This window comes from Erinaceus europaeus, chromosome 9, assembly GCF_950295315.1.
Source record: "Erinaceus europaeus chromosome 9, mEriEur2.1, whole genome shotgun sequence".
Lineage (NCBI taxonomy): Eukaryota > Metazoa > Chordata > Mammalia > Eulipotyphla > Erinaceidae > Erinaceus > Erinaceus europaeus.
Genome location: NC_080170.1, coordinates 110203232 through 110230496, shown reverse-complemented (window position 1 = coordinate 110230496; position 27265 = coordinate 110203232). Strand labels below are relative to the sequence as shown.

At 46.7% G+C, this 27265-nt stretch overlaps 1 protein-coding gene and 1 non-coding gene across 6 annotated transcripts; both read right to left on the bottom strand.

Annotated features, from left to right (window-relative positions):
* Positions 1-306: 306 nt before the first annotated feature.
* BCL6 (BCL6 transcription repressor) lies at positions 307-27037 on the bottom strand. Of its 5 annotated transcripts, none has more exons than XM_007532729.3 (10): positions 26929-27034; positions 16160-16198; positions 15178-15349; positions 13311-13532; positions 9942-10919; positions 8997-9181; positions 7480-7647; positions 6369-6499; positions 6120-6257; positions 307-1550 (listed from the first exon to the last, which is right to left on the bottom strand). In XM_007532729.3, exons 3-10 carry the CDS (start codon positions 15336-15338, stop codon positions 1407-1409), a joined length of 2127 nt encoding a protein of 708 aa, XP_007532791.1. In that variant the 5' UTR covers positions 15339-15349; positions 16160-16198; positions 26929-27034; the 3' UTR covers positions 307-1406. The 5 variants fall into 5 exon arrangements, with proteins under 5 accessions (XP_007532791.1, XP_016047875.1, XP_016047873.1 ...); XM_016192389.2 differs by lacking the exon at positions 26929-27034 and adding an exon at positions 19761-26023; XM_016192387.2 differs by lacking the exon at positions 26929-27034 and adding an exon at positions 18988-19719.
* LOC132540622 (small nucleolar RNA SNORA3/SNORA45 family) lies at positions 5522-5648 on the bottom strand. The gene has a single exon (XR_009551813.1). It is a non-coding gene; the product is annotated as a small nucleolar RNA SNORA3/SNORA45 family (small nucleolar RNA).
* Positions 27038-27265: the final 228 nt, after the last annotated feature.

The window sequence follows — 27265 nt, the reverse complement described above, 5'->3', positions numbered from 1 at the left end:
CCTAGAGTTCTGTTTCTGATGAAACAGAAAAAGGAAGGAGCCATCTAGAAATCCAGGTGAAAGTGTTACACCCAATGACCCTCCTCAGAACCAGCACTTGGGAGTCCACACTAGGGGGGTTATGACTATGGGTCTGGTTTCTGCTCCCAGGAGTCAATCCCAGCTCCAGCCCTCTGGGACGGGGATACCCCAAGCCAGCAGAGATTCCAAGAACATTCCCCACTGAGGTAAGAACCTAGGAGACCAGACCTCACACTCAATCTCAAATTTCCAATCCTCGAGGAAAGACCTCCTTGACACATCAACTTGACTTTTCAACATTTTATTGTTGTATTTGTACAGCTATATTTTACAACGCGGTAATGCAGTTTAGACACAGCCAAACCCTGTCTCCGGAGTAGTTATAACACAAGCATGACGCAGGATGTGATGAGACAAACATTCCCAAAGAGAGCTTAGTGAGTGACAACTTCAAGTCCCTGTGTCTGCCTACACTTCAAAAAGGGATGGCACGCTTGCCCGTCATTGAAAACTTTCAAGAAAAAAGGCACCGTAGGACACGTTGTACAGGTATATACAAACCAAAAAACTGGAACAAAACTACACATTTTTCCTTCAGCTGCTTTTTTTGTTCTTTTTTTGTTTAGTTTAGTTTTTAATACACACTTTGTAAATTGTAAACCTTCACTTGCAAAAAAATACAAATACACTGAGGCATTTTAGACAAAATATTTTCTTACTTATACAGATGCAATACTTAAAATATTCTCTTAAGTGCTCTTTCTCAATAAAGATTCTCAGATCCGTGTCTGCCTGCAGATACAAAATCGAGCCTTTAATGCAATTTTATATTTTAATATATCTTTTTTAGGTTTATATATATTTATTTTATATATATATATATATATTTATATATTTACAACTTTGCCATATATCCTTCACCTTTGGTTAAAAAATTAAAGCCCTCTCTTTGATAACATACTGAAGTCTCTTCTTTTTTTTTTTAAAGAATGCACATTTACAATACAAAAGAAACATCTGTTCCCACAAAACATATACATTCCTCATTTTGCAGACTAAGTCAAGTCAGAACTTTCGAGTATTCCCCCAGTTCAATATAGAAAACAATTTTACTTTTTTTTTTTCTGACATGGTTTGCCTTACACATAGGAGAAGAAGCAATATTATTTTTTTTCTTAATGTTTTATGGCCATGGGGGAAGGGGAGCCGCCTTGGTTCCCCATTCCCATCTACCCCCCGCCCTCCCCACCCTCCTCCCCAGCTATGATTTGCACTAGTGGATGAAAGAGGCACTACATCATGGGATGGACATCGTAAAGTGTTACAGTATCCTTTGGGTTGATTCTCATTAGGGGCTGGGATGGAAGGCATCAACACTCCATGCTTCAGCAAGCTTTGGGGAGTTCCGGGGGCAGGTCGGTGGCCGACACACGGTACTGCACCTTGGTGTTGGTGATGGCGCCATGCTTCTGGCGCAAGTGCAGACGCAGCTGGCTCTTGTGACGGAAATGCAGGTTACACTTCTCGCACTGAAAGAAAAAACAGAGATACATGGTTAGCCATCATCTACCCCAGGAGGCGCGTCTTTGCTCCAAGACCCATAGCAGAAGACTCTCCTGGCAAGAGATATGTAGTTCTTCTCTCTTAAAAAACTTTAAGAGGAGACACACAAACGCTGGTTTCTGCTAAGGGACTTAATATCCCTTCTCTGTTTTCCAAAGCATTGCTCATGTGTTTCACCAGCTTGAAACACCCTCTCGAGGTTGGACGGTGACGCACCTGGCTGAGAGCACAATGACCTGGGTTTGAGCCTCCAGTCCCCACCTGTAGAGGGAAGCTTCACGAGTGGTGAAGCAGAACTGCAGGTGTCTCTCTGTTTCTCTCCCTCTCCCCTCTTGATTTCCAATAATAAATAAAGATAATTTAAAAAAAAGAAAAGAAAAAACACCCTCTCCTGCCACAGCTGTACAAGTGCAAATATTCTCTCAAACTGCAATCCCCTTATTACTGAGGCCTTTCTAGATTTCTCTGGGATGAAAATAAACTTTCGTTTGAACCTCTTGAAGATGGTTCACCTTGCTGCTCAGTCACCCTAAGCGTTGGCATCCTTATCAGTTCCGGAATGCTTTGAAGGCAACAACCTCCTCTTTCTAAACTGGATAATCTTCTGAGTAGCTAGCAGAATATACCTCTTAGGCATATTATGCAATAAATTAATTATGCAATAAGCCTGAACATGTTTGGACACATGAACTAGACCAGTCAGGATTCATGAAAAGTCTGGAATTTAGAATACACTTTCCAAATGCAGTGTTTGGGCTGAGGAGGTCGGTCCAGGCACATAATACACACCTGGCATGTGCAAAGCCCTGGGTGTGACCCAAGGAATGACAGAAATAGTGCTGTAGTGGCCTGACTGTCTCTTTCAGTTGAAATAATTGCATACCCTTGTGAGTATAAATTCCTTAGTTAAGCTAAGAAGGCATTAGCAAATGAAGCTGTTTCTTGCTATAATTCAGTGGGTAGATGATAATGGCTTTAATGAAAAGGTTACTGGAAAATAATATAGATGACTAAATATAATGGGATAACCAGGATGAACCAAAAAAGGACAGTTTAGGTAATGAGAAAAAAAAAATTCAAAGAAAGGGAGGTCAGGCAATGGCACACCCAGTTAAGCACACATAGTACAAAGCACAAAGACACTGCTCTGGGTTTGATCCCCAGGCTCCCTTCCTGCAGGGGGTACACTTCATAAGCAGCAAAGCAGGTCTGCATCTCTCTCTCTATCTCGCTATCTCTATCTCTCTACCTCTCTACCTCCTCTCTCAATTTCTCTCTGCCCTATTGAATAAAACAGAAAATATGGCCACTAGGAGTACTGAATTCACACAGCTGACACCAAGCAGCAGCAATAACCCTGGAGGCAATAAAAAAATTCAAAGAAATATAAATTTGTGACAAAAGCCTCATACTAATGTAAAAGGCTAACATTAGGGATAACAGGCATGTGTGAGAATGCTCTGTACCTATCTTTACAACTTTTCCTTAAAACTAAAACCATTCTTTTTTTTTTTAAGTATCATCTTTATTTATTTATTGGGTAGAGACAGCCAGAAATTGAGAGGGAAGGGAGAGATAGAGAGAGACAGAGACAGGGGTCAGCTGGTAGTGCAGCAGGTTAAGCGCACATGAAGCAAAGCACAAGGATCCCGGTTCTACATCCCAGCTCCCCACCTGCAGGGGAGTCGCTTCACAAGCGGTGAAGCAGGTCTGCAGGTGTCTCTCTTTCTCTCCCCCTCTGTTTTCCCCTCCTCTCTCCATTTCTCTTTGTCCTATCCAACAATGACGACACCAACAACAACTACAACAATAAAACAGCAAGGGCAACAAAGGGGAAAATAAATAAATAAATAAATATTTTTAAAAAGAAAGTAAAAAAGAGAGAGAGAGGCAGAAAGACACCTTCAACCTTGCTTCACCATTTACAGAGTTTTCCCCCTGCAGGTAGGGACCAGGGGCTTGAACCTGGGTCCTCAAGCAGGTCGATTTCTCTCTGTCCTATCCAACAACAACAACAACAACGTCAGTGACAATAACGACAACAACAATGGCAACAAAATGGGAAAAAATTGCCTCCAGGAGCAGTGGATTTGTAGTGCAGGCACCAAGCCCCAGCAATAACCATGGAGGCAAAAAAAAAAAAAAAAAGAATAACTAGAAATAAATGTAGAAAAGTTAAATAATAAATGAAAATGCATAAGACAGCAAACAGAACGAGACCTAGTCTTGGGAGAGGTAGAGCTCATTATTTTGTTTCTACTAACCAATACTGTGTGTTCTAGACACTATATTTCTTTCTCTCTGGGCCTTGGCTTCCCCTTCTATTGATGGTCACTCAACTCTGATACTCTGCTCATCTCAACGTCTAGCAAACAATAATAGCAAATATTTGTTGTACTCTTACTCCATGCCAAGGAGGATTCTGAAGACTTCAGTGGATCTGGCTACTTAATTTAACAGACCCACAAGGCATTTTCTATTAACAGGTCTGCTTAGTAGATGAGTAAGGAAGGTACTATGAAAATAACTCATTTTCCCAAGAACAAAGTGCAAGTAGGAAACCACTCTCATAAATAAAGATAATAAAAAATTAAAAATTAAATAAAACAGTAAATTTAGGGGCCGGGTGGTGGTGTACCTGATTGCGCGCACATGTTGCAATGCGCAAGGACCCAGGTTCGAGCCCCTGGTCCCCACCTGCAGAGGGAAAGCTTTGCAAGTGGTGAAGCAGGGTTGCAGGTGTCTCTCTGTCTCTTTCCCTCTCTGTCTCCCTCTTCCTCTCGATTTATGACTGTCTCTATCCAATAAATAAAGAAAGATAATAAAAAATTAAAAATTAAATAAAACAGGAAACCACTATCAATCCAGAACTGATAAATCAGTGAATGAGAACAAGCATATTTTGCAAGTTGCCCATCTGTGCTGTGGGCAAATCACTCATTGATTAAACTCTGTGTCCCCATGGCGGATAGTGAAGCCATAAATTCATCAAAATCAGCTTCCTCAATAACAACTATTCCCATGCATAGAAGTCATGGAACTCTTAAATCAAATTAAATGAAGATTCAAATGGTCCAAGAGGCCACAGCCCTGGCCTAACCCTACCTATGGGGATGCAGAATCTTTAAGACAGAAGAAGCAGAGTCTGAAAACTAATCATGGTCAACATTTTAAGAAGAAAGAAAACTGCGGCCCAGTGACAGGATCAGAACTTGACCCAGGCATTAGAAAGGATGCATATCAGAGTCAGAATAAGGACCCAGAGAGCCTGACTGCCTGACCAAAACCTTTGCCCTCTCTAACAGAGATCAGCAGAGTATTTCTGCAAAAAGTCAGAGAGTGAATATTCTGGACCTTGTGGGTGGGCCATACACTCTCAGCATAATGACTTCACTTTGCCACTGGCATGGGAAAGCCATCAAGGACAGTGTGTGCACAGAGCAGTGTGACTGTCTCCTGATAAAACTTTGTGGATGGGGCTGGGGAGACAGCATAATGGTTATGCAAACAGACTCTCATGCATGAGGCTCCTAAATCCCAGGTTCAATCCCCTGCACCACCATAAGCCAGAGCTGAGCAGTGCTCTGGTGTTTCTCTTTGTGTGTGTGTGTGTCTCTCTCTCTCTCTGCATCTCTCTCAAAAATAAAATTAATTTTTAAAAAATTTAAAAAAAAACTTTGTGGATTGGCATCAACATTTTCCAGACTTTTATATAATGTGCACAGCTCACAAAATATTTTTGATAGCTTTTTTAAGCAGGTAAAACACTTAAAACCCATTTTGAGCTAACAGAATGTTCCTGATTTACTCCCCAAACTGTTTGCCAAGACCTGTTCTAGAACACAACTGCTAGTGTCTGTAGCATCGGGCCCCCAGCTGAGCCCTAATCCCTCTGGATATGGTCCTTTCTCTGCATTTTCCTTTTTTTTGCCCGCCCGCCTGTCCCTGGCCTGGAGACCGGCTCGGCCACAGAGCCATAGCCAGCGAATAAGGCCAGCGGCTGCTCTCCGAGGACTCCAGCACGCCGGGGCAACGCCATGCCCAGGCGAGACTCTAGCCTCGTCTCTCTGCATTTTCTTAATCACCACAATCTTCAGTCTCTCTTCTTCCTCCTTCTCCCATGACTGCTTTTCTTAAACACTTTGACTCTGGTCAAGTAGATAACTAGCCTAATGCAGGGGAGCACTAGAAAAGGTATTTGTAGGAGTGAATGAATAACCCCCAAATCTATAAGTCCATAGGCCAGGCCTCTTTCTTAAGAGCCACATCTTCTGTTGATATTCCTTTAATGGCCTAGGACAACCATGGGAGAACAGAAAACAGAAAATACCCATTTTAAAGATGAGCACAAATGAAGCCCAGGCCAAGTTCAGGCAGGCTTCTTTTGATAATCAGGGCAAAATCCGGGTCTTTGACCTATAGTTAGTGGCTATCCTACTAGCTGCTGGAGATTGGAAGGAATAATACTGGTTATTCCACATTTCCACCTCCTTTCCCCTCGTAGGCCAGCCCATGGCCATAAGAAGCTCACATACATGGTAAGGTTTCTCTCCCGTGTGGATCCGAAGGTGGCTCTTCAGAGTCTGGAGGTGCCGGAACCGGGTGCCACAGATTTCACAGGGGTAGGGCTTCTCACCAGTGTGGATGAGCACATGGGCACGAAGGTGGGCCACCTGAGGGAGAAGCAAAGCATGAGAGGCACTGCAGGGTGGGCTACGGACTACCTGGCACCCCTCATGGACATGCACAGGTCCAGGGGTCCTCTCCCCCTCACCCCAGCTCACCTGCACAAATCTGGCTCCACAGGTTTCACACTTGTAGGGCTTCTCTCCAGAGTGGATGCGAGTGTGGGTCTTCAGGTTGGCTGGCCGGTTGAACTGGGCCCCACAGATGTTACAGCGGTAGGGCTTCTCACCTAGTACCAAGGAAAAGATGCCACATTCAACAGAGGAGTCTCTGGGTCCTGGGTTTCAAAGAAAACTGCCCTTTCTAAGGGGGGGGGGGCAGCATGAGTTTTTCTTTCCCTCAAAAGACATGAGAGAGAGAGAGAGAGAGAGAGAGAAGCCAGGCTCCTGCCTGTTGGCCTGCCACCTCTCTCTCTGTCTCACGCAGGAGTATGCCCTGCCAGTGGTGGCAGAGAGACCTGGGACAACACTAAGACAAAAGGGAGGGAGACTCCAGGGAATCTCGGAACCAGTATTGTCATTAGGAATATCTAACTGATGGATTTAAGAGAGGTCACACTCAATCTTCTCAGTTTCCCTCTCTGGCACCTGAAAAGCAAATGGCCTCGGGTTTGTCTGGTTCATTGTGTGTCTAAAAGGCAACATACACCAGAGAGATACAGCCAGATTGCTCTATTTCTCTCCTTTAGAGCAAATACGATTTTCTTCTTGGGCCAACTTGGGTCGGATTCCATTTGCAAAAGGAGCGGGGCCAGGCTTTGAGCAGACGCACAGGCCAAGGAAACCAATAGGGCTAAGCCTGCCTTCATGGAAAGCTTCTGGGGTAATGGACCTATCACACTACTGAGAAAGTCAACTTCGGACCAGATCATCACAAGTTACATGGTAAAGGGTTGTGAGTTAGGGGAAATCAAGAGGTCTTTAACTTAGTTAAGGCTATATAAAAACCCAATCTGTTTCACCTCTACTGGCCTTAGCTTCCTTCCCCTGCTCAGGGGGACTAATCCTACCAACCCCAGCAAGATAAAGAAGCAGATGAGAGCATCTGAGAGGACAGACCAAGAAGACAGGGAGTGGCCACTGGCTAAGCAAAGAGGACAGGATCATGGTGTCTCACCCCACAGGACAGCACTGTTTTCTCTAGCATCCCCTCCCCCTTCCTGTCCTCAGGAACCCAGGGGAGCTCAGGCGGGGTGGGGCAAGGCCATACCCGTGTGCACAGTCTTGTGGCTGGCGAGGTTGCCCTTGTAGCGGAAGGACGCCTGGCAGCGGTCACACTTGTAGGGTTTGTCACTGTGGGTCTGCAGCGTGTGCCTCTTAAGTGAGGCCTCCTCAGAGAAGCGGCAGTCACACTCATTGCAGAAGAAGGCCCCATTCTCTGTCAGGGGGCAGGAGGGAGGGGGACATTGATGTCAGCACGAGGAAAGGAGGCCGGTCTCCAAGACCTGTCTCCTCTGTCACTACTACCCGGTGCTAACCTGAACCCCAACACCCCGTCCAGCCAATAGTCACTGGAGTTCAGAGCAAAGGGCAGATGGTATTATTTATTTTCTTAGGATTTAGAAACTCAAGGAGGAGAAAGGGGATGGGTTTGAATATTAAAGTACAGAAAAGAAACCCAAACTAACAGCTACCCATACAGCCTGCATCAGCTTGAGGGACGTTCTGCATGCTTCTTCTCTCAAGAGCTCTGAGGGAGTTGACTTTTCTTATCAGCTTATAGTTTTGTTTACACTGATGTGCAGGAGAAGCCCTTGGGCAAGCCCCTTCATCTGGCAGGACCTCTCTCTCTATGCCTCTGTCTCCAAAATCAGGATAATAAATCCCTGTCCTGTCAACTTCACTGGAGCGTATGTATAACACAAAGCATTATTGGAATGTGAGATAGAAATCAAATTCAAGGATACTTTGATGTCACTGAAGGAGGAATTGATGATGAACATGGCACCTATCTGGATAGCTTGTCTCCCATACACTGCTGTGAGATTGGAAGATCACAGATGACAATAGAAATGGAAACAGAGGTCCAGAGAGAAGGAACTGGAATGCAGCAAATGGCCAAGGGGACAGTCCCTGCTCTCCCAACTATAGGTCCAAAGCTAAACCTCTCTGTGTGAGCAACTGGTTTCTTTTCCTTTGGTTAGGAACATCTGAAAGCACTAAATCATGGTGGTTTAATCCTGATTTGAAATTACAGCACTGTATCTCCACAGCTAGAACTGGGGGGAAAAAAGGCATTTTTTTAATGGTGAAAACTGCAGATGCCAATCACACAGCATCTAGAAACTGATATTAACTGAATGCCCATTCCATGTTAGAGACTCAGCAGGACCTATCACAAACTCAAGGTATGAACAAAGTCAGAGACTTGTTTTTGTAGAATCTATACCCCAGTGGACACATTAGCAGACCTTCACTAGCAGCTCAAGTCCAGAGGACTAAGAAAGTTCTGGAAGTTCTAGCCAGCCTCACAAATTACCTTTGGCTGGTAATGAAGCTAAAAGGCTGTCTGGTCATTTCCAGCTCCTCCGGATTAACTCTGACTCCCTATTCCATGCTCTGGTCAGCTTAGTTTCCTAACAGGTCAGGAGTGGGACAACTGACTCGTGATCCTAGCACCAAAGGACTCCTCCCAATCAGAGAAAATAGCTCAAAATAGAAAGACCAAAGCCATGCAGGCAGGGGCCCTCCATCCACCTGGTGAGAAAAGGTTGAGCAGAGACTCACCACAGCTGGAATCTGAGTACTCAGACTGGGTCTCCCCCAGCTCCTCAGGGAAGGTGGGCCCTGCAGTGTGGAGGCACAGCTCTGCATGCTGGGGGGACTGGGAGCCACAGGACGTGCACTTGGGGGGGTGCAGGTAGAGCGGTGAGTGGCTTTCGCTGCTGCTACGCGGGGAGCCTGTCAGGGACCTGTGGACAGACAGGAGGAAAGACCTTAACAGCCTCGTCTCAGTGCCACTCCCCTCTCCTCTCTGCTGGGGCCAGGGTAGAGGCCACACCGGCAGCTCCACTCTGGATCTGAAGCTGCTGAGTGCTGCTCAGCAATGGAGCAGACAAGGTGGTGGGGCTCACAGTGAGCTTCCCAGAATGCCCCTCACACCCCTCACACACTTTCCCTTCCACATTGCCATACACAGGTGCCCTCGAGCCAAGGCAAGTCTGAGCATTGCTGTACTCTACCCCATTCTTCCATAGAGAGACTTTTTTGTGCCATGAAGAAAAAAAAAAGATACTCAAGATTAATAGTCTTTCATGGGCTCATTTGCTCAATGGGCACACACCTAACACGCTCAGCAAGTCTAGGCGGCTTCTGTATTCAGAAGAATTGACCCGAGAGCTGCTAGGTGGTACAGTGGCTAGAGTGTTGGGTGCTCAAGCATGACAGGTCCTGAGTTCTATTGCTGGCATTACATGAGCCAGAGTGATGCTCTGGCTTTCTCTTTAACTCTCTCTCTTAAACAAATACATTTTTTTTAAGTGGGGACAGGGGTATATAGCATAATGGTTATGCAAAGAGAGTCTCATGTCCAAGGCTCCAAAATCCCAGGTTCAGTCCTCTACACTACCATGAGCCAGAGCTGAGCAGTGCTCTGGTAAAAAAAAAAAATTAAGAAGTGGCTCCAGAATTCTGCTCAGGTAATCCTTGACCCCAGACTACCTCCCAAATCACCTGTTAACGATGGTGTTGAGCCGACTGGCTTGTGGGATGGTGGAGTCCTCCCCGCTGGTGCTAAGCTTGGTTGGCGACTGGAGATCAAGGCTCTCGGGCTCCATGGGTGGCTGACAGACCTGGGGGGCTGTGTAGGTTCGAGGGGAAAGGCGGCCCAGCTCAGCCTGCTCAGGCCCCTCGGGTTTGGCATTCTGATTGAGGCTGTTGAGCACAATGAACTTGTACTTCTTCCAGTTGCAGGCTTTGGGGTCAGTGGGGCTCTTGGCAGGCGGGGAGCCAGAGGTCTGCAGGATGCAGGCGTTCTTGCTGCTGCAGGATTCTGTAGGTGAATTGGGCTGGCAGTCAGACTTCTGAGGGCTCTGGGGACTCACCAGACCTTTCCGGTTTAGGGGTGCATTGTGGGGCTCAAAATGCAGGGCAATCTCATCCTCTGAGGAGGGTCTCTCTTCCTCCTTGCCAGTCTTGTCGCAGGGGAAATATGGGATGTTCCGGGCCGAAGGGGCAGCGGGCTTGGGGCCCTCAGCCATGCTGTAGTGCATATCACTCCGTGCCTCCTCCGGGCTCACCTCCTTGGGGGAGTAGATGTTACTGTGGCACATGCTGGGGGAAATCTCCATGGCTGGCCTGTTGTACTCACTGGGAACCGGCCTGACACTGTCGCAGGGGAGGGAGCGCTCCTTGGGGAAGGGGTTAGCCATGGGCATGCGGGCATCCCGCAGCTGCAGCTCCTCGTCTGAGAAGAGGAAGCTGCTGACGGGCAGGTGGCTGTAGACAGGGTAAGAGGCTGGCGGTGTGGACAGGCCACTGTACAGACTCGGGGCAAAAGCTCTGTTTTCACACCCAGGGGCGTTTCTCGGTGGCAAGTTGTTCTCCACCATCTCCCGACCCCGGTAGGCCATGATTTCCTGGGGCATCAGCATCCGGCTGTTTAGAAAGTCCTCACGAGGAGGTTTGATGGCAGGAACCATCTCTGCTTCACTGCAAGAGCAAAGAGAGAAGAGGAAACATCAACCTCTGAACCAGAACTGTGTAACAGATGATCTTCCCCGGGATACGGGTCTATGCAGCCACATTGGAGCTGCCTTACTTTCTTCCTTGAGAGAGCAGAACACACAGCACTTTAACTGACCCCTCCTTTCTTCTTCCTCCCCAAAGCCCCTGCAATAGAATGACCTCAGTGCCTGTGAGTTTCTCAGAATCCATAGGAATCTCCCATGTGCACAATGTATTGTTAGTAAATGTCTCTTTATAATCTACTTCCTGTTTGTGTGATTATTTACCTAGCTGTCTGCAGCCATATTTGTGTCTGGTTCTGCTAGACAGAGGGGCAGAGGCTCTGAAGTAGGGAAGGACTCACAGTTTCAGGCAGAAATGCTGCAAGTCTAGATTTCTAGCCAACGGCTGCACAATCTAGGCCCAGAAGGGAGAGGTGAACTAGTCACATACTCTGTGACCCTCTTGACAAGGTCTTGCATGCTTAAGTCACACATATCATATGTGTGTATGTGAATCTGCACATCTCCATTTGATGCATGAACAAATAGAGGCATAGGGATGACAGAGGGCTTGTGGGTCTCACCTTTGGAAGGTCTCAGACAGACTGGAAGTCTGTTGAGGGGAAGACTTATCCCACATGCCAAGTGAAGTCATGAGGAAATTCACCTTGGAGAACAAGCAGGGCTGCTGGAAAAAGCAGCTCCAGCAATATAGCAGGCAGAGCAAACTTCTAACCCCAGCTGTGCCACTTCTCAGCTAAGTAATCTGAAGCAAGTTATTTTACTGCTCCGAGCACAAGGCCTGACCCACACAAAGTACCTGTAAATGACGGCAGTGATGATCCCACCACCATTACCACCCACCGGAGGCAAAGAGCTCCAGATGCATGTACTTGAAGGGACATTATGTGGGCGAGAAAAATAGGCCAGCTGAACACACTCACAGTTAACAGAGCTAGAGCCAATGAGCAAAGGTTAAGGGAGCCAGATTTCAACTCGTCAGAAAGAGGGGCATTTTAACTCTCCAAAATAGATAGTGTCGCTCTGGGAACTCTTAGTTCCTGGCTCTTAGAGGTGTTCCATGGTGCAAGTCCCTCCGTTTCAGAAAGAATGTAAACCCCCTAGAGCAAATGAATCAAATGGCTCTAAAGAAATCAGCTGGGGGGGGGGGGGGCACGAGGAGTACACCTGGTTAAACACACACATTACCAAGTGCAAGTTCGAGCCCCCACTCCTCACCCGCAGGAGGTCTGTTTCACGAGCAAGTGAAGCAGGTCTGCAGGTGTCTATCTTTCTCTATCTCCCCATTCTCAATTTCTCTCATTTCTATCTAATTAAAAAAGAAAAAGGAAAAAATGGCCCCCCGAGAGTGGTGGATTCATAGTGCTGGCACCAGGCCCCAGCAATAATCCTGGAGGCAAAGAAAAAGAAAAGAAAAGAAAAGAAAAAAAAAACAGTCCTGGGGCCAGGTGGTGGCAATTTGTAAGGATTCCAGTTCAAGCCCTCAGTCACCACCTACAAGGGGGAAGCTTCACAAGGTGAAGCAGCACTGCAGATATACTTCTCTCCCTCTCCTTACCGCACTCTTCCCTCTTGATTTGTCTTTAACCAAATAAATAAGATGCTAAAAAAAAAAATAGAGCATGAATAAAGAAGAGGAAGAGGAAGAAGAGGAGAGAGGAGGAGCAGGAGGAGGGGAAGGCTAAGCCCTAGAGTCTGTTTTCCATAGAGAAGCTTTCACTTCTTTGTCTCTGGTCCATCACCCACACATGACGTATGGTGTGTCTTATGAGCACTTGGGTAGGAGGTTAGACCCAACAGACTTAATTTAATTCAACAAAGTCCTCTCTAATAGAATCAAAGTAACATAAAAGATGAGTGAAGCAGGCCACAGTCTGGCAGGGGAACTAAGGCATATATATATATATATATATATATATATATGCATATATATACACACATAAGTATAAATAGTCAGGAAAAGGACCCCGAAGGAGAACTAAAATGTATATGCAAATCATTAAAAGGGAAAGGTGGCACTGGAGACAGGCACACAGCTGTGGAACAGAGGAAATGCTGAGGGAGGACAAGTGGTGGCATGGAAACGTCAGTGAAGGAGCTTGCATCCAAGCTGGACCTTGCCAGAAGGGTAAGAAGAAAGGATATGGGCAGTGGAGGGAGGCGGGGGTGGAAGGGGGCGGGGAGGAGTGCACGAGACATGGTGCATGACAGCACGGAGTCAGAAGCATGCAGAACATGTGGAAGTACTTGTGGTACAGCACAAGGGAATGTCTCTTCCCCTGCCGCCTGCACCAGCCAGGATTTTTTGTTCCCTCTGGTCTCCCAGGCTTTCATCCAGGTGGCGGCACCTCACCTGGCCTTGATAAACTTGCGGCAAGTGTCCACGACATGCTCCATCTGCAGGTACATAGCTGTGGCCATCACGGCCATGATGTTGCCCTCGCGCAGATTGAGCCGAGATGTATACATAAAGTCTAGGAGAATGCAGAAGCCCTCAGGGTTGATCTCAGGATCCAGGTTGATGACGTTGAGGTTGCATTTCAATTGGTCGGTGAAGATGCTATAGAAGAGACCACTACAAAAACAAGCACAGACCTTACTATAGCAGGCACACAGAATCACGGTCAGTTCTAGTCAGTATCAAAGTCAGTATCTTCCTGTCCCTCAGATTTAACTTCACAATATCTAGGGCAGTTAGGAACAGCTTACGAGATGCCAGAAATCATAAGCACCTGACATTTATTATCCTGTGTTCTTCACAGGCTTTCCAGGTAAATGCCATCACCTAGCCCCCTTTCCAAACAATGGATCTAAGATCAGGGAAGTCAAGTCCTCAAAAATCACAGAACCTTCTTCTTGATTTATTCTTCACTACTTGGGTTACTAGAGTTAAATTTAGCTCTCATTTGCAGTAACTATTTTTAGTTTGTAGCTTTAGGGTAAGTATTGCTTTTCGGGTGCCATCAAATTATGTTTATTTTTAAGATCCTACTCTATTTTTAGAAGTTGGGAATTGGTGACAAATAAATAAATGAATTTATGCCAACGTCTACAGCCTACTGATCTTCTAAAAGTCCACAGACTATGGCAAGGTCAATACTTCTAAAAGGTATAAGTCAAATCTCAGGGCTTAACTCTAAATATGAGATGATCTAGTCAAGTAAAATGTACTCAGTTCAAAAACCAAAGTTTGAGGTTATCATCTTGACTCCACTCTTTCTAAGTGGGTTGGGAAACGAGCTGGATTTCAACCAAGAAGGAGCTGTGCAGGAACAATAGTATCTGCTTCTTCAGAATGAGGCAAGAACAGGAATGTAAAGGGTACAGAATGATGCCTGGGTGAGCACACAACTTACCATGCACAAGGACCCAGGTTCAATCTCTTGGCCCCCATCTGCAGTCGGGGAAGCTTCATGAGCAGTGAAGCAATGCTGCAGGTATCTTTCTTTCTCCCTTTCTATCTCCCCCCTCTTGATTTCTCTCTGTTTCTACCCAGTCAATAAATAAATAAACAAACAAATAAATAAAATTTTATAAAGGATCAAAGCTAAAAAATTCAAGGAAAGGAATGATGCTTGTCACACAGCAAGCATCCCCTGAACATTCTCCACTACTCTCATATCGCCATGAATCTCAGTTCTTGCCACGTTTTAAAAAGGTGCTCACTATATATGTTGAATACTTTTTTTCTATACACAGTAGAGGCCCCTGACTTTATATAATTTCTCCTGCCTATATCTTTGTTTGATTGCCCACAAAACAAAGGTCACCATGCCAGCCATAACAGAGAGAACAGCTATGAAGATCCAGAGTTGGAACAATACAAAATTGCTCTGAACCTTCAAAACACTTGGCAAATATGAAGAGTCAGCTTGTTCACTCTCACTCACGTAACTATTTCACATGAACTTGCATAAAGTAGTTTAGCTCTTTTAATTTTTCCGTTGACTAGCTAAAATTATTCTCCATATTCTCCCAAAAATATAAATCCTTTTTTTTGTCAGATCATATATGATTTCTTCTCTTATCTCCACAGAATAGAAACTCTTTAATAAATACATAAACAAATAAATAAAGTTTTCATTTATTCACTTCCTGGGAACCTACTCTGTTACCTAGATACAAAGGAGTAAGCAGTGATCCCAGATACAGAAAAAGGCTTATACCCTACCAATCTTCCCATTTATTATTCATCTATCTTTCCCTTCTCAACCCCTCACCTGCAGGCCATGAGGACTGTCTTATGGGCTCTAAACTGCTCACGGCTCACCACGATCACAACATCAGTCAAGATGTCCCGGCTCCGGAGGCGATTAAGGTTGAGAAGAACATCACTGGCGTGGCGGGTGAACTGGATACAGCTGTCAGCCGGCGAGGCCATTTTGTCTCGACCTGGCAAAAAAAAAAAAAAAAAAAAAGTCCAAAAGAATCCCATTAGTCTTCTTGAGCCTGATTCCTGCTTAATAGGAGTGTGAGAACAGGTGGCTCGGCCTGCTCAGGCATGGAATGCAAACTGAGTTCCCTCACATTTAGTCTCTAAAAAAATTCACAGTCTCCCTCTCTGAGCATTATTTTTTGAATCTATCAAAGTTGGAATATAAAGCCTTTTAGGGGAAAGAGAGAAGGGATGAATATTTGTTAAGTAGTTTTCCTACACAGCAAATACCAACTTGGAGAGTTGCCAACTTGGAGAGGCAGTGAGTGAGTCACAGGGGAAAGAAACCATGCTTTGGAGGTGAGCTGGCTAGCATTATTTTTTGCTAGCTGTGTGACTTGACTTTGTTTGCTACTTCTGGGCTTTGGCTTTCCACAATGGGAGTGGAATTAGTTATGTGGTTGTGAAAATTAGAGATAAAACACCTGGGCTGTTGTGGATTCTCAAAAACTACAGAGATTCGTGTTAGTATCACATGCTATTATTGCTAGACTTCAACGTTATTTGAACACTTAGTACCTGGCACATGACTAGTGTATTGTGGTGGCTAAATTAACTTGAACTAAGCAATGAATGAGAAATGAATGATCCCCGTAAGAGTGTTGTTAGTTTGATGCAGAGGTGAAAGAGTGAGGCCTGGGAATTGGTTACCTTTCCTCTCATTTAGTGAAAATTGGGTGACTTCACAGGCACACAGGCACTGACAAATTCAAAAGGGAAAATAAAAGGCCTGCCCACAAAATTTAAAGGCATATAATTTCACTTACCCAACGCCTAGATTCACAGTCCAAAATTTTGCTTAAAATCTGCAGGGAAGAAAAGAAAGCAAAGAGAAATTGATTAAATGAATGTAAAATCATTCATAATAATCTTACTTCAGGATGCATGTGTATAGTTTGACTTGGAAAGCCGCAGCCTACCAGCTAGTGTGGTTTTACCACAAGAATCCAGCAAACATTTTTCCAGTTTCTGCTCTTAAGGAAATAACATAGACATCCAAAGATATGCAATATGATGTCTTTACACTGAATACTATAAATGTAATTGAATGTTTTAGTGACATGTACAAATACACATACATTTCCTTTTTAAAAGTGAGGAAAAAAAAAAAAAAGAAGCAGACTTTCCCAAGGTCACTTGAGCTTATAAGAGAAAATAGGGAGTGGGGTAGTAGTGCAGTGGGTTAAGCTCAGGTGGTGCAAAGCACAAAGATCCAGCCAGTGAAGCAGCTCTGCAGGTGACTTCCTCTCCCCCTCTCTGTCTTTCCATTTCTCTCTGTCCTATTCAACAATGACGACAACAATAATAACTACAACAATAAAACAACAAGGGTAACAAAGGGGCATAAATAAATGTTTAAAAAAGAAAATAAAAAATAAGAAAAATGTATCTTTCAAAGTCAATAAGGGTGGCTCTTCAAAAGACTGAAGATTCTAGATGACCTTCCAAATTTGCTAAAATATTATCTTTCAAGTTTTAGAATGATTCATAAAGTCCAGCAGGGTCAGTATCTTTATTCCTGTCTCACTGATGATGAAACTGAGACTTGAAGGGATTTGCTCAGGACCACAGCCAGGCAGTATTTCCTGACCACCTGCAACTCTTGCCACTAAACCTCAGATCTGCAGGGGACCATCTGAGATGGCATAGCTACACTATTCTTGGGATTCCTCTCCTTTCTCAAAGTCTTCTCTTCCTATGTACCTGGGTCTACAATTTTCCAAGTGTGTGCTGCCCCCTCTTGGTGAAATATTTAACTGTGTGGCAAGGCTGAGAACTGGAAAAGGAGTCCTGATAGAATACTGGGCTGTAGGAAAAGTTCTGATGCATTCTTGCATAGAAAAACAAAGGAAAATATGTCTGACAGCCCAATATAAAGTGAAATTTCTCTAGAGCGATTCAGTTTGAAGCACAGGTATAAAACTCTCATTTATGATCACAGGTGGGCTACAAAACATAACAACACCATAACCCTAATCCCCTCCCCTCCCCACTGAGTTGTTAAAAGCATATACTTTGACAGCTACACTCTGGGGAAAGGGGCCCAAGTCCAGGGAGGTCATGTCAGGCCACATAGATGGTCAGTGGCCCAGTCCTAGGTCTTTTGGCTCAAATTCCTGTCTCCTGTCCAAACCAGCCTACGTGCTGCAAAACATGCAAGGCAGCAGCACCCTGATGTGGGTGACTCTCATTTGTAAGTTCCTTCCCCACACACTCTGCCCCCATTCCAGGCTACTGAGTCTTACCAAATGAGCACTCTAAAATGAGAGGTTTCCTTGAGTCTGTAACCAAACACTGACATAACTCTGTGGTCCCAAGTGCTAGTCACTCAATCTCATCCGCTTAAAGGTTATGTGTGCATGTGAGTGAGTGAGGATGGGAGGAAAATGGGGGGAGGGGAAGGAAAGAAAAAGACAAAGGAACCTATTTCCTCCTCTCCCCAGTCTACCAAAAGAGGAGCCAAGGCAGACATACTAAATAAGTCTTAAGCAAGTTCATGATTGTCTCTCTTAAGGAATGCTGACAACACATGTTATATATATATATATATCCTCTTTCCTCATGAAAAGGATCCCTAAGCACCTCTGGAGTCTCCAACATTAGTCTTTAACCAGCTTCAACCACCAGTCCGCTTGTGGATTTCCAGTCACAGACTTTTGGAACCACAGGAAGTCCAGATTTGCCATTTCACCTTGAAGAGTGGCATTGCCTCACTCCAGATTCCAACAGAAACAGACAATTCCCCTGAGTCCTCTGTCAGCCAGGCCCCAGGACTGGGTACTTTTCACCCTCAAGTTCTGCCGGCTTGGTCAACAACAAATGCACATACACTAAATCCCAAGCCTTAATATTACATCCACTCCTTCCTAAGTTAATTTTGTCTTCAGGTTCCTGCAGATTGTGAATACTTGGGTCATAGTGGGTGTGGGCAAAAGTGTGTTGCCCTCCAGATGCTGCAGATGTGAAAGTTCCACAAACACCTAGTTCAATTTTTACAGACAACACAGCAACTCCTATCGCTTGACTACTGGATCTGACCCTAACAGCTCAGATTTACTAGGAAGGGCACTGAGATTCCAGGGGATAAAACCTTACCCAAGATCTCAAAACTAGTTATCAGCAAATCCTGTCTACCAGTTAACAGTCATCCCTCCAAAACTTCTCAGTGAAAAGAGAAGGGCAGTCCAAGGCAAAGTGGCAACTGGGCCCCGCCCCAGAAGACGCACTAATCAGCAAAATGAGACTTAAAAACTTTGTTATAGCTACTCCGTATACTTTCTCTCCTTTTCTGTGTATTCTCATTTAGACATCGAGTGGAGAGAGCAGACTAGACTCTTCAAAGGAACTGGTAAAGAGTCTTCCCCAACACACACACAGGAAGAGAGAGAGAGAGAGAGAGAGAGAGAGAACAGAACCATTGAAAAGGAGACAAGAGAAAAGCAAAAGCAAATCAAGGTTAAGTTTGAGAAGAGTCAGTCCCTGTCTCCTCCACTAAGCAGGCGCTGGGTAGCCTCATTCTCTGGCACTCTGGCAGGGGCACAACCCCGAGTCCTGCACATACCCTCAGGCCCACACTGATTCCCCCAGACCGTACCTGTCCTCCAGGGACCGCCCACCCTGGGGCTGTCTGCAGGCACCGCTGCCCATCCGCCTCTGAGCCCCCGCACTCACAGCCGAGGTCCTGCAGTCTGACTGTACCAGCCCTTAATTGGGTTCCATTCGAATAAAACTTTTCATACACCTCGGTAGCTAACATTGTTTGTGCCTTTTTTTTTTTTCTTTCCTGTTAAGCCGTCAAGGCAGGGGGCAATGAGGGGAATGACACAGCCCTCTCATTCCCGGAACGTAGTCGATCTAGGCTCAGCGGATTTCACAGAACACTGCCTACCATCGGCTCCAACCAGAAGTAACTTTCCAGGAAGCTGCAAGCCTTCAGCCGCCGCCAGGATCTCAGTCTTTGCCCCAGCAGGCGGCAGGGATTCACTGGGGGAGGTGTTGGGGGACTGGTGGGAGGCTCCCGGGGACCAGAGAACACTTTCCCCTAAATTCCTCGTTCAAGCTGCTGGCCTGGGACTCCCACAGTTCACCTAAGTCTAACTCTCCCCAAACAACTGTTTGGGCTGATCCACGGCTAACAGAGCCGCTGCACAGCCAGAAAGGATTTCGGGTCCAATTCAAGGCTCACTTCCTTTCATTACTCCCAGTTGCAAAGCTCTGGTGTTTGTCTGGTGTAGCGTCCGTTCTGCTCTCCACGCCTTACACCTTACACTGTAACTTTTTTTTTTAATTTTTGTTTGCCCAGCATCTTTTTCAAGGAGACTGTTAGGTGATAGATTGCTTTTAAAAAATGATGGAATGATGGAGAACCTTAAGGCTAGGGCTGCGGGTCTCCATCCAGGACATGCCCGCAGAGCTGGAGGAAAATGAAGCCCCTTCTTTCAGCCCAGCGGGCCAGACGGGCACTCCAGCTACGTTCGGCTTCGGCCCAGAGTGTTTAAGAACTTCGCCTCCAGGCTGGCCGGAGTTCGGGGTTTCCAAATCCCGTTTCTCCGAAGCTACGGAGCCCAGGTTAGCATTCAGGCTGGGATTCGGCGGAGGTCCAGCTGCGAGTGCGCGCACGCATACGCACGCGCACACACACAAGGCTGCGCTCTGAGCTGCCCTCTCCTCCCCGGCCTTCCCGGGAATCTGAGTCCCCCTGGCTCCCCCCTGGGGTTCCAAGTAGTGGTCTCTGAGAGGTACTTTCGGGGTGTGGAGGTGCTGCGGGGCAAAGAACAGCCCCCCCCTTCCTGAGGCCACGGGGCCTGTCCTAAAACTGGCGGGTAGCGTCACCGCGCCACGCAGCTCTCCAGCGGAGGAGGCGGGGTCAGAGTTGCACTGTACGATTGGGCCTCTTAGGCCTCCGAGAGTCCTCCAGGGGAAGGTGGGGGGCTTTCACTTCCCCTCGCTGGGTGGGAGAGTGAATGCTAAAACTAAGTGTGGGATGGGACAAGAATCTGGAAAGGAAGGGCCAAATTAAGTAAATACACTCATTGATAACATGAGTCCCACGGCTCCGGGAGCTCCAAGCTCATCCTGTGTTACTGTGGCCGAACACTAGAGAGAGCCCTCCATCAACGCTGGAACCCTACAGTCCGGCTCGCTTCGCCCCTCTTTCTCATTGACCTAGTTTGGCACCAGTCTCCAAATGTGGACAACGCTGTCCGCCCTCCCCCCTGCCCCCATCCTTTCTATCCCGTCTGGCTTGGGGCTTATTGGTAATCTAATAACTCCAATTAACTCTCTTCAAAAAAAAAAGGGGGGGGAGGGTTGAACTTGGAAGTGCAAAGCCTTCTTTAGGGGGAGGGGAGAAGAATCTTAATAAGACTGGAACTGCTGCAAAGCAAACCCCACAAAAAGCGCTCCTTTTTGTGGATAACTTGAGCTACTGGGGTCTAACCACTGTGGGTCAGTGGTAGGGGGGGGGGGCGAGGTCAAACCACGGAGTTGTTTTTGCGCTGGGGACTGACACTTTGAGCGCTCTACACTGCAGAGAGGTGGGTGGGAGGGAAGAAAGTAGAAAGTAGATGAAAGCGAATTTGATAACACCGTGGCCTCAGCAGTCGCTTTGGGTGACCGAGGTGTTCAGGGACATTATGTCCTGACTTTCATTTCTATCACATTTCCTGCCAATAACACGGCTGCACGCCTGCAAGCTTCTAGGAAATGCAATAAAATAGAGGGATGTGTTTTATCGTTGAGATCTCAAGACCTGCTGCATAAGGAATGCTCCCCAGCTCACAGAAGCCTCCCAGACACAGCGGATGGGTTCTGCCAGCAAGCCATGTGCCTAAACTGAGATATCTCGGTCATCCTGGCTAGGCTGGGCCAGGCTGGGCTGGGCCTTAGCTGGCGGAAAGGCTACTTGGGGGAGAGGAGCAGCATGATCTCTCCCCAGCACACAATGCCTTTAAAATCCGATCTGAACAGAAATCAGCCAGTCTTTTATTCACATTGGTGAAGATGAGAGGCACCAACTGTCCTTGGAAAGTGATGAGTCAAACTGCACCTTTCTTCACACACATCCTCAGATTAGCTTCCAACCGGAACGGAGGCACATTCGACCTTACTCCCGCAGTAGGAGAGACTGAACTTGATCCTGACCCACCAGGAGAGGACCCCTGCTCACGCGGTGGGGGGGAGCACAGGCCGCCTCTAGGGGCCGCCAGCACGTAGCTGTTCCTTTGCCATCTTAAATCTTGAACTTCGACAAAACTTTGCTGAGCAGCTGTAGTGGCGTACATGCTACGAAGATTGCGCTCCTTCTGCCCCTATGCCTCTCATCCCCACCCCCACCCTTCCTCTACGCACAACCAAATTCTCCAAGCTACTAAAGCAAAGTTTGGAAGGAAAGTGATCCCAGGATCCAAATGTGAGCCTCTGGCGCAGCAGCAAGGAGCATCCGTGCAAGATTGGGTCTTCACTCCTCAATGCACGCAATCACCCCCACCTTCGGAACTGCTATTCATTTCTCTTACTGAAACTCTCAGGCCTTGATTTCTAACGAAACTCTTCCAAGACAGTAGGAAGACCGTTTCCAACAACAGTGACTTAAAAAGTTAAAAATCACAGCCCTGGTTGTGGCTCCTTTCCTTAGACATCCTGGGGTTCAGCTCACCTTAGACTTTAAGTCAACTGACCTGGAATTCATAGGTTTAGAATCTGGGCCAGTTTAGGTCACTAACTCACCATGAGCAGCCTCCCTCATCAGGCTTGTTCCCTCAAACTGTAAAAAAGAGTTGGATGTCCTAGAGCCCCGAGATATGTATGCCTCCACTGCTGACTTTCCCGGGGAAGACACAGTGTTAGCAAGACCGTATTCAATGTGGGTTATTTCAGGATTCTCTTAGTGGAGGCCATTGCCAGTTGTTGAGCCACCATGGAAGAAGCGAACATCCGGGGGTTTCTAATCTTCAAGTCTCTTCCCAAAACTTTGGAGGTTGGATGACATTCTCATTTGATTTTTTTTTTTTTCCTCCTCCACAGTCCTAGCACCAGTTCTGAATGAATACTCAGGCGCCCAAAGGTTCCCCTGTGAGTTTAAGGATGGAGATGGGGCGCTCAGACACGAGCCACCACTAGATGGCAGGCTCAGTACATCGAAAAAAAAAAAAATCACCGCTTGGTCATAGCCTTCCACACCCAATTAATTAACTGCCACTCCCCCACACACCTTACCCCAGTACCCCTGTTTTATTTAGTTTTTTTTTCTTTTTTTTTCTTTTTGGTATACTGGGGAGGAGGAGGATCACCTCATAGTCAGAGATGGAAAACATTTCACTTTTCACTGGGTGTTATCCCGCCCTTCCTGCTACTCAAGCTTCTAACAACCACAACACAGTATCTGAGGCTGTGGGTTTTTCCCCAGCCTGAAAGGCTGAATGTACTGGGAAGGGATAGAAAAGGTGCACTTGTTTTCAAAAAACAGAATGGCACACGTGAGTATGAGGAGAGGTTCCTGCCAAACAGATCGAACAATAAAGAAAAGTGAGAGAATAAAATCCCGATCTTTGAGTTAAGGGATAGAGAGGGGGCTGGAGGCCACAGGCAGGTTATCTTTGGCGCACACTGCGGAGCTAGGTTAAGTCCGGGGTGGGGGTTGGGAGATGAACAGGGTCTTTCTGGTGGGACTGCCGACCTCTGACTGGGAATGGGGGTAGAGGTGGGATTGTGGAGGGGAGGTTGGGAGGAGTCATTCCAATCTTCTAGCCCAGCCAGGTGAGAAGCAACCCGGCAGCTCTACTACAACATAGTAGCCTGATTAGGAGCATGGGCAACAGCGTTTCCACTTGTTGCTCAGTGCAGGAAACCTGCACGAGCCGCATTGTTTGGCCTGGTTTGGGGGTGGGGTTTGGGGCACTCCAAAGCTAGACGGACACAGTCCACAAGTCTGCCTCCCAAGACCACCTTTCTCTACAGGCCACCAACACCATCGGGGAAACTACAAGATCTCCAGTTGCTGTGTTTGTTTGTTTTACTATCAACACATAGCTCTTTATCTCAAAACCAGACAGGGCGCAGAATCCAAGTCCAAGGGGGAGGGGGACTACCTAAGTGAGAACTCACTGTCTAAACTCATGCAGACAGCCTGCTTCCTCCCTGGATGGAGCGCTCAAGCAAACACAAGACACAAGGCACTTGAACTGAGCTACTTTGCCTATCAAGACACCATCTGAGCTAGAAAACAACCTTCTTTTTTCCTACGCGTTTGAGTGATCATATGCAAAGTCCTTTTTGAAATTAGTTTTATCTCCCTTCCCTAAAGAAAAAAAAAAGTCCCATAAGGTCATTCACCATATTTTTCAAATATTTGACTTTTGCAAAGAGTTTCACCGCCGAGGGGTGGTGCTGTGGCACCACATCCTATGAATATCTTAAGGTTTTCACAACAAAGTGTGGCTTGAGTGTGGCTACTCAGCAAGGGAGAGAGAGGGAAGGAAGGATTTTGACATCTAGTCATGGCTACCATTTACTCAACCAATAACTGGAACTCTTCAAGGCTCAGCAAACAACAGCTTAAGAGCTTTAAAGTGCCATCCTTGTCTACCAAGCCCAGAATAAATTGGACAGTCTTTTCAAGAAAACATTGGGCAAAAAAAAAACCTAAACTGATCACAGGGGAAGAGGGCATTTGGAGAACTCCCATTTCTGGTTTGCTTTGGATTGCCTAGTTTTTTAGTCAGCGGCTTCCAAGTCTTAGTGTCAATGTCACCACCAGACCCTTACAACCAGCCAATGTTAGGGCCTGTAGTATTCAAAGTCTAACAAATGGGACACTGGAAACTTCTTTGGGGGGGGGGGGTATTTTCCATTTATAGGTTGCTATTTGGGCCTGAAGATTCAAGTGCAGTCATTTTAGCAAGGGGATGCCCATTTCTCTTCACTCTTTCTTTCCTAGAGACAAGTCTTCTCTTTTTATTAAAAAAAAAGTATATATTTAAAAGCAAGAATATGTTCCTTTGAACTTGTGTTTGCTACCTCCAGGAATAGTGTGTGGACTAGGGCCAGATGAACTTCTACTTGGGCTGCAGATTTAGAAGGCTCTGTTTCAGTGCCAAAGGCTCTTAGTAGTAAATAGTGAGCAAAATAGATACCTGTCTCCTGACTGATCTTGCCGGGGCCCCTCTTTTATTTTTTAAAGTTATTTATTAAAACCACACACACCTTGCAAAGAATAAGGGAAACTGGCAGTCTCTGTAGAGGAAGCCAGTGGCATCACTCAGAGCCACAAACTGTATTTCTAAACAGCCCTTTCCCTGGTTCCTTCTCTCCTGCCCCATTTTTTTCCAGAGTTAAAAAAAAAAAAATGCATCTACTAACACTTTAAAAAGCAAAAGCACTACAAGAGCTCCCTTCTTTGAAATTAGAAACTGATTTAAAAGAAGACATCCATAAAAGATTAAATAGAGGAGAGGGTGGAAGAGATAAGATGACCAGTTTACTAAGGTGGTCACGGACCTGGACTCAACAACAGTTTAGGACTGTCGGGACCTTACTTGCAATTTCCACCTTCCTGGGAGCTTTGGAGACTCTCAACACCACTTCTTAACCGTTCCAAGAACTGGTACACCATAGAATAACCCCCCACCCCATTTTAGAAAAATGTTGGGGCTGTGTTTGTTTTACATGGATGAGCTTTCAAGCTCATAGTTGCAACACTAGTTCCATTTTTTTTTCTTTTTTTGCTAGAGTTCCAATAACGCGGCATCATCAAGGCAAAACAATCCAATTTCCAAGACATTTACCACCGTCCACTACACCCATCAGAGTGGTGGCCCCTCGCTCTCGCTGTCCCCGAGCTCTGCTGATTTCCTGGGCTTCTACGCTCTGCCCGCTCCCGCCCAGGGCTGCCGCCGCCGCCTTCTTTCCCCCATTCCTACTCCCTAGCGGGGAGCCACAGGTTGCAAATCCAACCAACCTCGCAATCCTTTTTTTTTTTTTTTTTTTTTGCAAAATCACTCGCAAAGATCTCTCAAGATCTCTTTTGCACCCCGCGCCCCCTTCTCCAGCTCCCCCCAGCAAGGGCTACAAAGTCCCCTTCTCTCCTCCTGGATCTTAACATAGAAACGCGGGCTGGGGCTGTTTGTTTCTCCCCTCGCCCAGTCCATGGACCTCAGGAATCTGAAGCCTGACATCGGCCGATCTCTAGCCCGCAGTTAGCTTTATTATTATTTTTAACAAAGCTTGTACCATGGGGAGAAATAAATTTTAGAACAGGAGGGAACAGCCACGGGGAGCTAACAAGGAGCCACGCAGCGTCCGAACTACATACAGAGCAACCGCCAGAAATCCCGCCACCTTCCCCGCTCAGGGCTGTCCTGTGCCGGCTCCCTGAGTCCCTCTGCACGCTGAACCGCACCGCAGGTGCAACCGCGCACCCCTTTCCCACACTACCCCCCCCAAATCCCTGTCCCGCCATCAGCCTCTCTTCTTAGGATGGAGGTGAGGGACTGCGTGGGGGCTTCCAGAGTCCCTCAACTGCAACCAAGAAGGAATAATTTTCAAAGTATTCAACATCCCCGCCCCCAGGCAAGCTCAACGTTCCCAAAACAGTGGGGGAAAGAGGCACCAAAAATCACTCAGCTTTCCCTAAGAAAATCAAGACACTGAAAGGGGGGTGTGGGGTGGAGGGGAAAGAGAGAAACGCCCGCGGAATTCGGTTGCATTTTTCCTCCCCAAATCTCGGCAGGGAGGCAGGGAATCTAAAGGACAGAGGCCGGTGGAAGGGAGCCAGCGGGACGAGCGAGCAGGCAGCAAAGCTTCCCTCCTCGCCTCTCAGAGTTAACAAGAAGGACGGAAGGGGGAAAGGAAGGAGAGGCCAGGGAGAGGAGGAGGCAGAGAAGGCAAGGGAGGCAGAAGCGAGAGAGCAGAGAAAAGGCAGTTTGCAAGCGAGAAAAGAGGGGGGAAAACACAGCCGCACGATTCCAGCGAGACCACAAGCCGTACGCAAGCAGCAGCAGAAAGAGCGAGAGCGCGAGCGCGCGCGTCCTCTCCGCCGTCTGGGGCCAGACAGCCCCCAGACTTGCCCGAATCAACCCCCAAAACACTGTCTCATCCTCTCTGCTCCGGCCGCCCCCTAACTCCCCTCCTTCCTCTCCTCCACCTCCTTTAAAAAAAAAAAAAAACCAAAACAACACAAGGGAGGGAGGGGGAAAAAAAGCCTCCCCAAACCGGCCGATTCACTCAAAGACAGCAAGAACAAATAATTAATATATATTAAAAACAATAAAAAGCTATATCCTGGAGTGGGAGAGACATGGGGCTAAATCTTCGGCATTTATTATTTAACAACTGACAGCTAGAATAAATAAATATATACATTTATATCAAATAGATACACATAGGAAACTTGGAGCCAAAGCATTTGGCAAGAGCGGAAAAAAAAGAATTTAAAGGTAAAATAATGATCATGAGCAGCGGCGGCGGCAGCGGCACCAGCGGCAACAGCAGCGGCGGCGGCAGCAGCAGCAGCGGCGGCAGCAACAGCAATAATCACCTGGTGTCCGGCCTTTCCTAGAAACTTCTTGCATCACCACTTCTAAGAACCCCAGTTCTAAGAATCAACAGAGCTCAATTCTCGGAATTTGAGCTGCGGACTTTACCACTGCTACAAGGCAGGGGAGGACTCGGTGTCAGCTCTCCGCGACTTTCACCCCTTCCGACACATGAAAAGCCCTCCAGATCACACGGGCTGGTCACCGTCCGACATATTCTGGAGTCCTCACAGGCTGGCCGTCTCGGATTTGGAAGCTTTGGTTTTGGGTGCGAGGGGCTAGATGCTGTCCCTCCCTCCCCAAGCCCGGGACGATGGTACAGCCTGCTCCGCTACGGTC